The sequence below is a fragment of the Chiloscyllium punctatum genome, chromosome 4, assembly GCF_047496795.1.
Source record: "Chiloscyllium punctatum isolate Juve2018m chromosome 4, sChiPun1.3, whole genome shotgun sequence".
In the NCBI taxonomy this organism is placed as follows: domain Eukaryota; kingdom Metazoa; phylum Chordata; class Chondrichthyes; order Orectolobiformes; family Hemiscylliidae; genus Chiloscyllium; species Chiloscyllium punctatum.
In genome coordinates this window covers 44,729,953-44,744,547 of record NC_092742.1, presented here as the reverse complement: position 1 = coordinate 44,744,547, position 14,595 = coordinate 44,729,953, and the positions used below count along the sequence as shown (strand labels likewise).

General features: G+C 39.4%; 1 protein-coding gene across 1 annotated transcript; it reads left to right on the top strand.

The window, feature by feature from the left end:
- The first annotated feature begins 1,054 nt into the window (after nt 1-1,054).
- LOC140475912 (extracellular tyrosine-protein kinase PKDCC-like) lies at nt 1,055-11,809 on the top strand. The gene is made up of 7 exons (XM_072567839.1): nt 1,055-1,645; nt 5,071-5,193; nt 5,962-6,233; nt 7,661-7,740; nt 7,821-7,928; nt 9,498-9,674; nt 11,418-11,809. The coding sequence occupies exons 1-7, from the start codon at nt 1,055-1,057 to the stop codon at nt 11,513-11,515; spliced, it is 1,449 nt and encodes a 482-aa protein (XP_072423940.1). The 3' UTR covers nt 11,516-11,809.
- The last annotated feature ends 2,786 nt before the right edge of the window (nt 11,810-14,595 follow it).

Sequence of the window (14,595 nt, the reverse complement as noted above, 5' to 3'; positions counted from 1 at the left end):
AGTTATCGTTACTGTTATAAGGCTTTTATTTCATATTCCATTTAACTATTTGAATTTAGATCCCGAGATGTGATGATGTGCATGTTCTCAGAAGAAAGGAGCGTCTGTTTAAAGCTGAGATGTGAAGACATTTCTTCAGAGGGTCATGAGTCTTTGGCGCTGCTCGCCACAGATTACTGTAAAGCAGAGGCCTTGTGTATAATAAAGGCTGAGGTAGGGTCTTGATCCAAACGGGAATCAAGGGTTACAGGGAGAACACGAGAAAGTGAATGTGATCAGCCATCATTCTTTCGAACGGCAGAGGTTCCAGGGGCCGAATGGCCTACTACTGTTCCTATTCCTTATGGGCTAATGTCTCTCCATCAATAGTCCAGCTACTTGATCAGTCCAGTTCAATACCATTACTATTCTACTCTATCTTTAGGGTTGGGCAGTGATAACTTTGCCGGCAACATCCATCTTCCATGAACACATTTTTTTAAAAGGTGCATGGACCAAATGGTTGCTCCTGGTGCTATTTTCGCTCCTAGATGTTTCAGCCATTCAGAGCTAGCTTCTCCATCTGAACCGTTCGTGCCTTTCAGCAGATCAGATGGCTAAAAGGAAGGAGTGCTGAGCAGCGTGGAAAAGAGGTAATGGTTTGTGACCAAAAGATTTGGATGGAAAGACTGGTTTTGAAAAGATTAAGGGGGAAATAGCGAGGTTGGGCGATTTTACTTGTATTTTTCATGATCTACTCATGCAGTTGCAAGAGTAAAGCAATTAAGGATTCGAAATAGCATATTAAATGTCCACAGCCACCGTTCCCTCGATAGTCTAACCATGATACTACAAGAAGTGAAACCTACCAGTGATTCCAGTGATATACCAGTGGAAGGGGCTGCGCACACTGGGGAGGATGTGTCTGCACTGTTGGATGGGAGGAGCAGGGAGAGAGAGAGACACACCTCCGGTATGTTGTTGGAAATAGCTGCTTTCCTAGTTGGGTTTTCTGTGACAGGCGCTAACAAGCGAATACATTTCGGCAGCGAGGCCGGGACAAGGGACAGTCAGGATGGGGAAGCTTTCCTCCGTGTCTGTTTCTGCAGTTCTCCTTCTTACTCTGGCGTTGCTGATCCTGAAAGCCCCCGGTAGCTCTCGCTGGCGAAAGGGTGCTGCGGTTTCCGACGAGCAGGAGTCGTTTTGTACCTCCCGCCAGCGGGAGCTGGCGAACGCACTCGAAGGCAGGGTGGAGGAAATCATTCGTTATCAAGATGTTCACTGGGAACGACCGGTATCTCTCCCCGAACCCTCCTCCCACTTTCAGGAATCCTCGCTGGGAAGAGCTCAGGCTGGTGGCGATGTCTTCAATAAGAAAACGCGGAGAGCTGTTGGGAATCTCTCCAAAGGGACTGTGGGCTGCAATGACTTCAGGAATATCACGGGAATTGAATTCCTGGGCTCTGGTTACACTAAGACCGTTCTGAAAGGGACGCTGCAGGACGGCACTGCCGTCGCCCTGAAAACGGTGAACAGTCAGGGTGATGAAGTGAAGCGCTGTCTCCAGCGGTATGGACAGCAAAGAGACTGCTTCAGATTGGCAGCTTATAAAATCATCAAGGAAATGATTCTTCTCCAGAAGCTCCAACATCCGAATATCATCCAGGTAATTCGGGCTGTTCCTGAATATTGTCGTATAGAGAGAAAGAACTAATACTTAGACAAAATTCGCGCGTTACGTAAATGTTTTCGTTTGTCAACGCGCCTGAGAACATTCAAAAAGACTTCATTGACTTAATGAACTTACTTACAATTCTCTTACTGTTTTGAGGAAGGGTCACTGGACCCGAAACGTTGACACTGATTTCTCTCTAAAGATGCTGCCAGACCTGCTGAACTTTTTTTTTAGCAGTTTTTGTTCCTGATTTCCAGCATCCACAATTCTTTCAGTTTTTATTTCCAGTCCAGCCCTTGTGATATGTAAACTGAATCATGGCAAATGAATGATTGTAAATGTTGATTGGAAATGTGTATTTAACTCTCATATTAACTGTACTCGCATCATTCATTAGTTAGTTCCTGACACGCTCTATTCAGCGAGGAATGAGTTGTGAGTTACAGAACATCTATTATTGCTCAGTTGACTAACGCATCGTCTGCCTTCATTGTATCAGTTAAACTTTCTGGAACGATTTATGAGATTTCATGCACAGGATTCCCTCGCAGAAAACAAAACTGATAAAACTAACGGAAACAGAATTTCACTCTTCAGTCACTAAACGGGTGGCTCTAACGGCAAATAATTAAGTTGCAATTTCTAAAATACAGGGACAAAAGCACAGCCAGGAATTTGGTACAATAAAGACAGAATGTGTGCTATTCATTCATGGACATGGCTCGCTAGTCCAGCCTTTTCTGCCCCATTTTCCGCTATTGGGTGAGTGCCGAACCAGAGGACACAGCTTAAAAATACGGGGTAGACCATTTAGGACAGAGATGAGGAGAAACTTCTTCACCCAGAGAGTGGTGGCTGTGTGGAATGCTCTGCCCCAGAGGGCAGTGGAGGCCCAGTCTCTGGATTCATTTAAGAAAGAGTTGGATAGAGCTCTCAAGGATAGTGGAATCAAGGGTTATGGAGATAAGGCAGGAACAGGATACTGATTAAGGATGATCAGCCATGATCATATTGAATGGTGGTGCAGGCTCGAAGGGCAGAATGGCCTACTCCTGCACCTATTGTCTGTTGTCTATCTCTAGCTGCCTCAGTGAAGATAGTGCGAGCTGCCTTATTGAAGCCCTGCAGTATACGTGGTGTATGGACACTAACATGCTTTTTGGGAGGTTGGTGGGATGGTCTCAGGATTTTGACTTCTTGACAACTAAGGAATGGCAATAAATTGCGACGCCAGGGCTGTGGGTGGATCAGAGGGGAACTTACAAGTGTGTCAGAATTTCGGAACGAGTAGAACTTTTTTGGAGACGAATAAAAAGAGGAATTGCTGGAGACAGTCAGCAGGCCTGGTAGCATCTGTGGAGAAAAAAATGGAGTTAATGTTTCGAGTCCAGTTACTCTTCTTCAGAACTTCGGAACGTTAGTTCTGTTGCTCTTCCCTGAGTTTTTCCAGCGCGTTCTGTTTTAGTGTGTTCCAGGAATGTAAAGGTGATCATAAGAATGTTAGTTTATTAAGGATGTGGTACTTTAAAAATCTTTACGTGTGTAGACAAAGCCGATATGATGTGCAAATCATGTTTCATAAATCAGTTAGAATTTTTGATTTAACAATGGGATAGATGAGATGGAATGATTAGATGTAATTGGAAATTCAAAAAGCATTAGCTAAGTCGTAACAGAAGAAATTATTCTAACAAAATTAGAACTTCTGTACTTGAGGTAACACATTAGTATTGATTGAAGATGTGTTAACAAAGAGAAAACAGGGCTTAGGAATATGCAGGTCATTTTTGGGTTGGCAGGCTGTATTGAAGTAATGCGAGGATCAGTGCTTCACCCTTGGCTATTTACAATCCATATCAATGCCATAGATGAGAAGACCGAGCGAAATGTATCCAAATTGACTGAGGTTACAAAGCTAGGCTGGAATAGAAACTGAGGAAGATTCTGAACACAATGGTTTACGGACATGTTAAGCGGGTGCACGAGAAGATTCAGAAGGAAAGCCTCCATGGTAATCTTAGTGGTTGTTGGAATTAAGTCGTGCCAATGGCATGATATTGATTTGATTGACGTTGGGTTAATGTGAGCGCTGACCCCAAGGCCTTGAGGATCTGATGCAATCTCAAGAATCTCTTCATTAGGCAGAAAGACACCTTTGCGACCTTGTCAGAAGGCAGGTGCTGAAGTAATAGCAAGGATGTTAGATCCTTCAGCAGAAAGTGGGCGCAATCTACATGCTTAAAACTCCACAAGGTTTTGCACCATCTAATTTGCTGACATTATTATTTAACAGAAATCATCCAAAAAAATCCTCTAGATTCCTGTGTTTAAACTCTGTACAGTCTAATCTCTCCACCTCTCTTTTCCTTTATGACGCTTCTTAATATCTTGGGACTAGATTCATTTTAAGGCATCTGGTCGGTATGGAGGAGGTTTGGCCACTTTTGGTCCGTGTGCAGTTTTGATCAACTTATTGAGTAATTATATAGTGGCACTGGAGGGGTGCACAGGTGGTTCATTGGGTTGGTTCTGGAGTTAATGGATTTGGTTTATGAGGGGAGACTGAGTAAACTGGGATTATTTTAATTGGAATTCAGAAGATTGAGAGGGATCTTATAGAAACATATAAAATTATGAAAAGAATAGATAAGATAGAAGTAGAGAGGATGTTTCCACTGGCAGGTGAAACTACAACACCAGGGTATAACCTGAAGATTAGAGATTAGGTTAGATTATTTACAGATTAGATTAGATTAGATCAGGTTAGGACCGAATTGAGAAGGAATTTCTTCACCCAGAGGGTTGGGAAGCTATGGAATTCCTTGCCGAGGGAAGTAGTTGGCGCCATTTTCAGTAAACATTTTTAAAGCTAAGGTAGATATTCTTTGAACAATAAGGGAATCAAGAGATAAGACGAGAGGACCGGGTAAGTGAATGTGAGTCCACGAAAAGATCAGCCATGATCTTATTGAATGGCAGAGCAGGCTGGAAGGGCTGGACGGCCGACTGCTGCTCCTAGTTGTTACAGTGAGTTGAACAGAAGGGCCCGTTTCCCTGCTGTACATTTCTATGACTATCTCCATCTTTGAATAAACTGTTGGTCTAACATCACTTTTGGTTCGCTCTATATTTCTTCTCTATTTGCGCTTCTGTAAAATCCTTGGGATTGTTGTCTGCAATATTTAAAGGCTTTACATACATGGAACTTTTACATACATGGAACTTTTACATACATGGAACTTTTCTATACACAGGACTTTTATATACATTAAACTTTTACATACATGGAACTTTTGTGTTTGCTGAACAGAATATGTATGGGCAAGCAATTTTATCATTCCTTTGTATGATTTTGACATTGCTTAGATTGTTCGTCCTTTACTGTGTGTTTAGGATGTTGCCTTTTTCCCGTATAGTTATACGGTCAGTGCTACTCAGGCAGTTTGCAAGATGGACCTGTAATAACCGCGGTGGTGGAACAGGGAGCTCCAGTGGAAATGATTCAACTCTTGCAAACTCCTTGGGAGGAGAGATTTAGGGTAAGAAATGGAAGCCTAATTATCAATACCTTCTGGGCATTAAACCGGTTAAGAGTGGTATTAATTATATGCCAGTTCTGTGGAGTAGATGCCCCTGGGGGGGGGGGGGGGGGGACTCATTTAAACCATCATAAAGAGAAGATGCAAAGAAAAAGAAATCATTTCTAAATCTACCATTAATGAGGATAACGTGGTAATAAAACTGACCTCCAAGACATTTGTATTTGACAGTTTCAAAATATCCTGCTAAACTCAGCTCTGTTGGTGTAGATAAATTATTACTTAGTCAGGCAAACACACTGACAAAACTCAGGAAGAAAACGGTGTTCATACACTTTCATAACCAAAACATATGGTTGAAACGCTCATTTAGACTATGCGCCTGCAATATCTCGTGAATTTCTCACTGCATCGTAATCAATATGACATTCTGCCGGTATCTGATCCAAAGTGTCCATTCTGCACGCCTGGGTTTTGGCAGTAACTACCCTGCTCTTCTTACTTCCGTGTTCCATTCGGAAGGTAAGCTGAACCCCTGAACCGTATACATGTGGCAAGTAGAGAATTCATAAGAATATTAAAGCAAGGCAAATCAAAAATCAAACCAAACTCCAAAGTACATTTGCTGATTCTCCAGAAAAAAAAACTCAGGTAACGTTTGTACTTTTAGATGCCAGTGAGCGCCCAAGGGCTGTTTGGCAGATGTCACCTTGATTCCTGTATGTTCGCCCGATTCCTGATGCTGGCCTGGTCTGCACTATGTTTCAGATTTGCCTGAGCCTAATGAAGCTACTCCATTACTTAGCTCACTCGCCACTTGGATCGGTGCTTCTGTTAGATTTCCAACCGCGTCAATTTGTCCTTGTGGACGGAGAGCTTAAAGTGACGGATTTGGACGACGTCAGCACGGAAGAACTTCCCTGTACAACAGACAGCGACTGTGTCATTGAATTTCCCACCAGGAGTTTCAGTCTGCGATGTGCAGCAGATGGGAAATGCCATAAAATAAATGAAAAGAGAAATCTTTACAACGCGTTCAGGTATCAAAGCTGGGCTTTGTCCCTATCATGTTGAAAGTTCTCACATTCTTAACTTTCGAAGTACTCTTGTCATTTTAGTATAGTGGGTGAACATAAGTGGTCATTTCTGTCTCCGTAACAACTTGGATGTTGAGTACGGCAGTGGAAGGTCTAACAATCTTGCGGAATTTGTTTTCCCTTTTCCTGATGGTAGTTTAAATCTGGCGGTCTTGGTAGGGATTTTCAGGAGTGATCATCAGTGGTGTCAGCAAGAAAATGACCACAAACAGCAAACCAGGCTGTTAAACAACTGAATCTCTCAACTGGATTATGATGGAAATTCAAAACAACATTTAAAATTAGCTCAATACATGTCCATTTTAACCATCAGTATTGAGAAATGTTATGTTCCATGAACATAAAACTCGCTTTCTCAAGGTCAGTTGTGATGTAGTAGACCATTTAGTATCATCTCATTCAATATGTTGCATATTTTTCCTGGGTTTTTGCAATAAAATCAGCAGTGTGGTTGAACATTTTCCTCAATTTGAATGATTTTTTCCAATGATTTTACCTTGTGGTGGAAGGCAGAGTGTGCTGCCTCAATCCTGCACTCTTTGGAGAAACAGCCTCACTGACAGAATCTCTGGATCACATTAGAGTGGATATGCATTCTCCGAAAATTGTTGTCACCTTCAGTGGACAAATGAAAGTGAACACTGTGATGATGCTGCCCCTTTAACAAGGTTATTATTCGAGAGGAGTTGTAAGGACAGAGGTTCCAATTTGTCTGGGATTAGGTCACTTTAATTATGGCTAACAGAAGGCAACAATTGAGGAAAAGGGTTTTAGAGATTGGCCAGTTCTCCCAGTACAGGAGTTTTTCTAGTGTAGTTTAGTTTTAGCTGGGAACCTAGAGAAACTGCAGCTGGAGTAAAAGGAGATTCCATTGCTGCTTCTCTCTGTGACATCTCTCCTGTAAGAACCTGTGTTTGAATTTACCTTTTTGCCAAGGGGATGTGTTTCTGGGATGTTGCAAGAAATCAGAGCAGCTCTTTGTTAAGTTGCAGGCAGATATCGTGTCAGGTTTTCAAATAATTGTTGTTCTAAATTCTGTTTTCTTTTGCTTATGTTTCATTCAGTAGTCTGTAAGTAAATTCTGTTTTGTTTAAAACTGAGTGGTTTGACCAGCTGCATCCCTCCTGGAATATCCACCTCACACCTGCTTAAAACAACTTGGAAAATTAGGGTCTGGGTTACCTTCTTGAAATGTTTTAAGGGAAATGTTTTAAATGCCTGGCCTATAACAACACTGATAATTTTATTGCTATTTTAGCTGAAACATGTGATTAAATTAACTTCTATTATTCCTGTGTATTAATAATCTTTCAATATTATGTTGCCTTGACTGTATTTCCTCCAATAATGTTTTTCCATTTTTTTAAAAGATTTTTTTTAACATACTTGCTGCCTTATGGTGCACCCTCTACCTTAAGACCTCTCCTGTGGAAAATTATGAATGCAACAGGTAATTATTGCTTTATCTTGCATTAATTCCACAGTGTAATCACAATACTAATTATTGATTGTAATTTATATTACCCTCAGGTGACCTACAATATGGAATTAATGAAACACTCGAAGCTTTTGAAGAAGTGTTGTATCTTTATAAATCTGGATTGCCCCGCATTAATTATTCTCAGTCCTGGCTAGAAGGTACTGCTGTGAATTTAATGTTCTTTCCTCTCCCTCAATTTATTATTCCTTCAGTAGGGACAACAAGAACTTTTCAGATAGAAATCCTTAATGTAACTGATTGGCCACAGTTATGTGAATCAACAGTACAATTACAGTTTCTATAAGCGTATCAACCTGTACAAACTTGGATGGGAAAGAAAACACATGTTTCTTTGTATTGGAACCGATGTAAACTTGTATTATTATAAATGGGCCAAATACACTTTTGTATCATCAGAAAGAAATCATAGATAGAGTCATAGAGATGTACAATATGAAAACAGACCCTTTGGTTCAACTTGTCCATGCCGACCAGATATCCCAACCCAATTTAGTCCCACCTGCCCGCACCCGGTCCATATCCCTCCAAACCCTTCCTATTCATATCCCCATCCAGATGCCTTTTAAATGTTGCAATTGTACTAGTCTCCACCACTTCCTCTGGCAGCTCATTCCATACATGTACCATCCTCTGCATGAAAAAGTTGCTGTCTAGGTCTCTTTTATATCTTTCCCCTCTCACCCTAAACACATAACCTCTAGTTCTGGACTCCCCCATCCTAGGGAAGAGACTTTGTCTATTTATCCTATCCATGCCCCTCATGATTTTATAAACCTCTATAAGGTCAACCCTCAGCTCCAGGGAAAACAGCTCCAACCTATTCAACTTTTCCCTTTAGTTCAAATCTTCCAACCCTGACAATATGCTTGTAGATCTTTTCTGAATCCTTTCAAATTTCACAACATCCTTGCCATAGGAAGGAGACCAGAATTGCATGCAATATTCCACAAGTGGCCTAACCAATGTTCTGTACAGCTGCAATATGACCTCTTAACTCCTGTACTCAATACTCTGACCAATAAAGGAAAGCATGCCAAACGCCTTCTCCTATCTACCTGCGACTCTAATTTCAAGGAGCTATGAACCTGTACTCCTAGGTCTCTTTGTTCAGCAATACCCCTTATGACCTTACCATTAAGTGTATAAGTCCTGCTAAGATTTGCTTTTCCAAAATGCAGCACCTCGGGAGATAGGGTTATTCATATCAGGCATTGAGCCATGCTATGAGGAATGCTGTTTTAATATCTGTACTTTGTCCCTGTCTATTAAATATGTTATTTGTTTTATGTTTAAAATTTACCAATGTGGAGAAAGAGTAATATTTCATTGAGTCCAGAGAATGCTTTGTGGTGTAGCAACTGAGTAAATTGGAACCCATATGATTTTGCTTCATCCCATATACATTATGCATTTGTGATTTTGTACCACAGAGTTGTGGAATTAATTCCAGAATAAATCACTACAAAAATAGGTTCAATTCAGAAGAGAGGTATGCAGGTTTATTTCAAAGGATTTATTTTGTTATAAATGCTCATTAAGTAGGCCCACTTCAATGATTTGTGTGTTTGGAGCTCCTAAATGAATTACAGAACAAAGTAATTTCAGATTTTCAATTCTGAAATTATGTATTTCAAATTGGAATGTGACTTCAAAGCGTGAAATTAAAAATGTGAAGGTGTAACACTTTTCCTGTTACTGTCTTTCAGATTATAAGATATATGAAGGATTTCGCATTCATGATAATTTGGACTACAAATGTTGGCCATCTTACAACCATCAGGGTTGTTTGCTGTCTGTCCACAATACAGAGGAGGCTGCTGCAATCTGCCACTCTCAACAACAGTGCCAAAGTTCCACTTTTACACAGCAGAAAACATGGCTTGGTATAGTTATCATATTTACTGCATTGAATATAGATGCAGGTTATGACAAGCTCAATGGGGACTAATATCTCATGAAATAGTCCACTAGTCAGTGCTAGCAAAGAGAATCTGATTTATTCATAATAATGTGTATAAAGAAGTGAAGACCATTATGACACTGTTATGAAATTAAGAACTTAAAAATTGAAAAGAAAGTAGCATGAAAATTCAGGAGTCAATGAGTTGATTCAACTTTGATTTTTTATTAATGATGATCATAAACTGATAATTATTATACTGCTGAGGACTGGTTTCACTAAACCCAACTGTTTTTGTGTGACAGCAGCAGAAAAGTCAAAGGTGCACACTTTGACAAAATAATGGAGACAGGAATTAAGCAGGCAATTGGATAATAATTTAATTACTCAGGACAAGACAGAATTGTTTTACTTTACATTGCAAGTATGTTAATGGTGTAGCAATAGTAGTTTAGCTAACATAGGATTTAACATGAAAATTTAATGAGTGGAATGATGGCTTCCAATACCATAATACAGCCAGGGAGATTTAAAAGGAGCTGATGTTTCTTTTTGAATAAAGAGTCTGAGCGTGGAGGCCACAACTGAGAAGAAAATTCAAGATATGTAGCATGCTCACACATTTAGCAACTTATTAGTATCACCTTGAACATTGCTTTCAGGTTACCACTTCACTAGAATGCTAAAGATGCTGAGCTAAAAAGGTGGGGCCAGGTGATCTCTTAGCCTGACTTTGGAATCTGACTTGCAGTTCCAATGTAAGTTGTAATCTCTGGCAATGTTGTAAGTGCAGTTTTTTGTTTGCAAGTGAGATCTCCATAATGAAGTCAACCTCAGATAAGGGGGAAAGAAATGTATAATATCTAGTAACAGTAAATTGTATCTGTGAGATTGATCATTTCTCGTGGACACAATATTAAAAATATTTTACTGGATTCACTGATTAGTTAACTGTTTAATGTGCATGTGACAGCAAGCAAAATCATGTTGTGACTCGAAGAAATCTTAAGCAACTTAGATATGGTTTTGTTGGTATCATAGAGTTTAACTCAATCCTTTTAAACTGAGTCAAATCCATGAGCAACTTATTACTCTAAGAGATAGAAATTCAGTGGATTGTAAATGGCAAAAAATTCAGTCAAGATACTCTCACTGCTATTTTTTGTCATGGCTTAAATTAAAAATAATATTATTTCTTGCAAAATGTTCCAATTGGCTTATCCAAACATGCCTTGAGAAATTTAAAAACATGTGGTCAGAACTGCATGGTCCAGGTATTCCTCAACACACTGAGCAATGTAAGGCGAGAGCTGTGGTCACATGGTTTCCTCATGTGTTTTTTGTGTGCAGGAGGTCAGTATTCCACACAAATATGCTCTAATGTATTTGTGGTGCAGTTATTATTGGGCTATAACAATGTTTTGAATTACTAACAATGATAAGAACCTAAGGAAATGTTGGCACTTTTCTGCCTTTATAAACTAAGTAGAATAACGTGGTTAAAGTTTGAAGTAAACTTTATAAATTAAGATGATTAGTGACTGTAGCAAATTGCACGATATTTCATTATTTAACTCTATCTTATCTTGATGGTGATTGTTATACAGATGGAAAAGTTTGATTTTTCTGTTTAGATTTAATGTAGGAATATTGGTACAAAATAAAGCAAGGGATAATTTTTGGAGTTTAAGACAGTCAAGTTAATAACTGATGTATTTTTCTACAGGGCGATACTTGGTTTCATTCAGAAGCAGCACCAAGCTAGTATTGGATAGTAATTCAACTGTCTACATGAAGTCAAGAAGCTTAAGGGCAACAATGTGAAGAATCAAGATCATAGAAGTAGTTTATCTTGAAAGAAATCCTAAACTAATTATAGTTTCAGGAATTAAATGTGATTCATAAACTGCTGGTTGATCAATATGCCAAGCTTTCCAAGACTTTTAGACCAGAGGCTGAATGCGAGAACATTGATATAATTCACTTTAAAGATAGGAGGATGTGCTATGATCACCAATCTGAGGATGATTTCCAAAATATTAAATTATGATACCTCTTAAAGAAAATGTTTCTTAATTAGTATAGGTGGTAGAATTTAGCCAATAGTATTGCAATAATATGTATGACAAAGTTAAGTATGAATTTGTTTCAAACAGGCTAACATTCCTGCTTTAACCATTTTCACGAAGGGTTAGTTGACTCACTTGCATTTGTAATATAAAATATTTCAGAGTTCGAACTTTGAGACAGCATCAAGTTAGATACTTGCTTAATAGACCAGCTATGCTTTGGGAATCAGCACTGCACCCTGCAACGCTCCTTTCCTGTGCTGACATGTTAGTTTAAGATGGGCTAGTCGAGGTTCTACAATTGATCTCAATACAGTATTTCCATCTGGAGAACAGTCTTGGCCAGAGTCTTCAAACTTGGATGACATTCGGGGAGCAGTATAAATAAAGATAACAGATTGGACTTACCTGTGATGGGTTGGCCCATGCTCACACATAAAGAACAGCTATATGGATTCAGAAAGGCATAACAACATGTGACAGATTGGGAACATGCACAGTTCTGAAATTTGAAAGAGACAGGGAAAAGTGGTCATAATCTCTAACAAGACAAATTGAAGGGAGAAGAAATGATGTTTCTCCTACAAGCATCCAAATTCACAACGCTTCTGAAGGAAAACTGAAAGTGAAAAAAAACTTGAGCTATGCTGGAGATCTTTGAGAATGCTATTGAATAATGACCTTAAAGGTCACAGTTGTATTTTCTATGAAAAAGTGTAATATGTTAAAAAGTTTCATTTCAAACTTGTATTTTATGCCTTTCTGATTTCTGCAGAAAATAAAACTAACCTGACGAAAACAAGTATAAAGGGGTATTTTTCCTTTAACAAATAGTATCATGAAAACTCATTTTGTCAGAGAATTATAGTAATAATATTACAAATTGAGAAAAATGTAACTTTTTGATTTACTCTTGGTAAGGTTATTTGCCTTCATTAAATCTGTACGACGCACCTTTTTGTAATATTCATTCTAAAATATTCCAATGATCATTGAACTTTATCAAATAAAACACAATAGGATTGTGAAAATTATCATCCACTTGACAATTCCTTTTTCTGCAGAATGGATCCTAAACAGTACCCATAGTGACTAGGTGCTCTTGTCAATTCTCTTGAATTCAGGTGCTTTGTTTAAGCTGATAGCAACTCTGTAAGTACTTTCTGAGACCTGTGCGGTTGAGAGAAATAAACTAGGAATTCTGTGATAAGAATCCATTATTAGGTTCATAAAGTGCTTCTGTGTACCCTCTGATCTATTTTAAATGCTCTTTTAAAAGTTAGCTCTTTTTAATAATATGGCAAACTGAATTCTTTAAAATGTTGAATGTTTTCAATGTGCAGGAATTTCTAGGGGAGATAGAAAGGAAACAAGGAAATCTGCGGCAAGAAATTAATTAGTTCCCTCCTCTTGCAAAACATAACTTGATTTATTATCCCTGCTACATACAAATCAATCCATTGAATATCTATCATGTGCCACACTGGGAATAACCTTTAGTAATGGCCCCTGCATATAAGACAAAATGATTCAACCGGGACCTTGGGTTCATGTCACATTACAGGTGACCACCATTGCACTATACACACACACAGGCACTCCTATACACACGGACACACATATACACAGACATGCACACAGATACCCACACACACCCTTACAGACACACACACTCCCACACTCACACATGCACCCCTCACAGACTTTAGACACTCTACACTTACTACACACATACGCATACACTTTCTCACATTCACAACCCCCAACCCAGACAGACAGACACACATAGACAGATACTTTATACACCACAGCTCAACACCGGCATCTCCAAATCATGTCCATTTATTTTGGTACCTTACCTACTTTTAATGACTTTGATGGAAGGCGTCTTCTCCCAGCCCAGACCTAGTGTGGAGTTTGCAGTGGCCCAGAATTGCAAAATTGCCATGGCGCCTGGTGATACAGTTTCCCAGTCTGGTGGTCTCCTGGTGTTTTGGCCTTGTCTAGGAGGGGCGGTCTCGGCCTTGTCCCAGCAGTCTTGTCCCAGCCCAGAGGTCTCATCGTGGCATGGAAATCTTCTTTAGTGGCTCCTGGGTATTCCAGCATGAAGGAATAGTCCTGGCATGGAGGTCTCATAGAGTTATAGAGTCATAGAGATGTACAGTTTGGAAACAGACCCTTCGGTCCAACCCGTCCATGCCGACCATATATGCCAACTCAATCTAGTACAACATGCCAGCACCCAGCCCATATCCCTCCAAACCCTTCCTATTCATTTACCCATGCTTTTTAGATGTTGCAATTGTACCAGGCTGCTTTTGGGCCTTCCATTTGACCAGTGTGGAGGTCTAGTCCCAGCATGGAGGTCTTGTCGTGACATGGTGGGGCACTCTCGGCCTACTTTGGCAGTCTCGGCCTGGCCGATTGTTTTCCAATGGAGCCATGGAACTACTATTTGAACTGTGATTAACTTTTACTTTTTATTCTCCTTATTTATGTCTTCTATTTATGTTATTAATTTAGGTGCCATGTTATGGTGACTTATAAAAGTTTTTTTTTGCAGAAATGCATATGACAATAAGTTGCTATTCTATTCTATTCCAAGTGGGACTGAATCATATAGTACTTTGAATGACATGGGCTATGGCAAAAAATCAAGGACAATCATATGCAAAATTAGGAAAGGCCTTTCTTGATATTGAGAACAATTTGTTGTACTATTAAACAGAGTTTGAGGCATCAAAGTGAGATTCTTGTTAGGGAGTGGCAAGTTGCCTATTAAGAGGAACTATTGTTTATTACAGTCTCATTAACTACAAATCTTAACTTATTAAT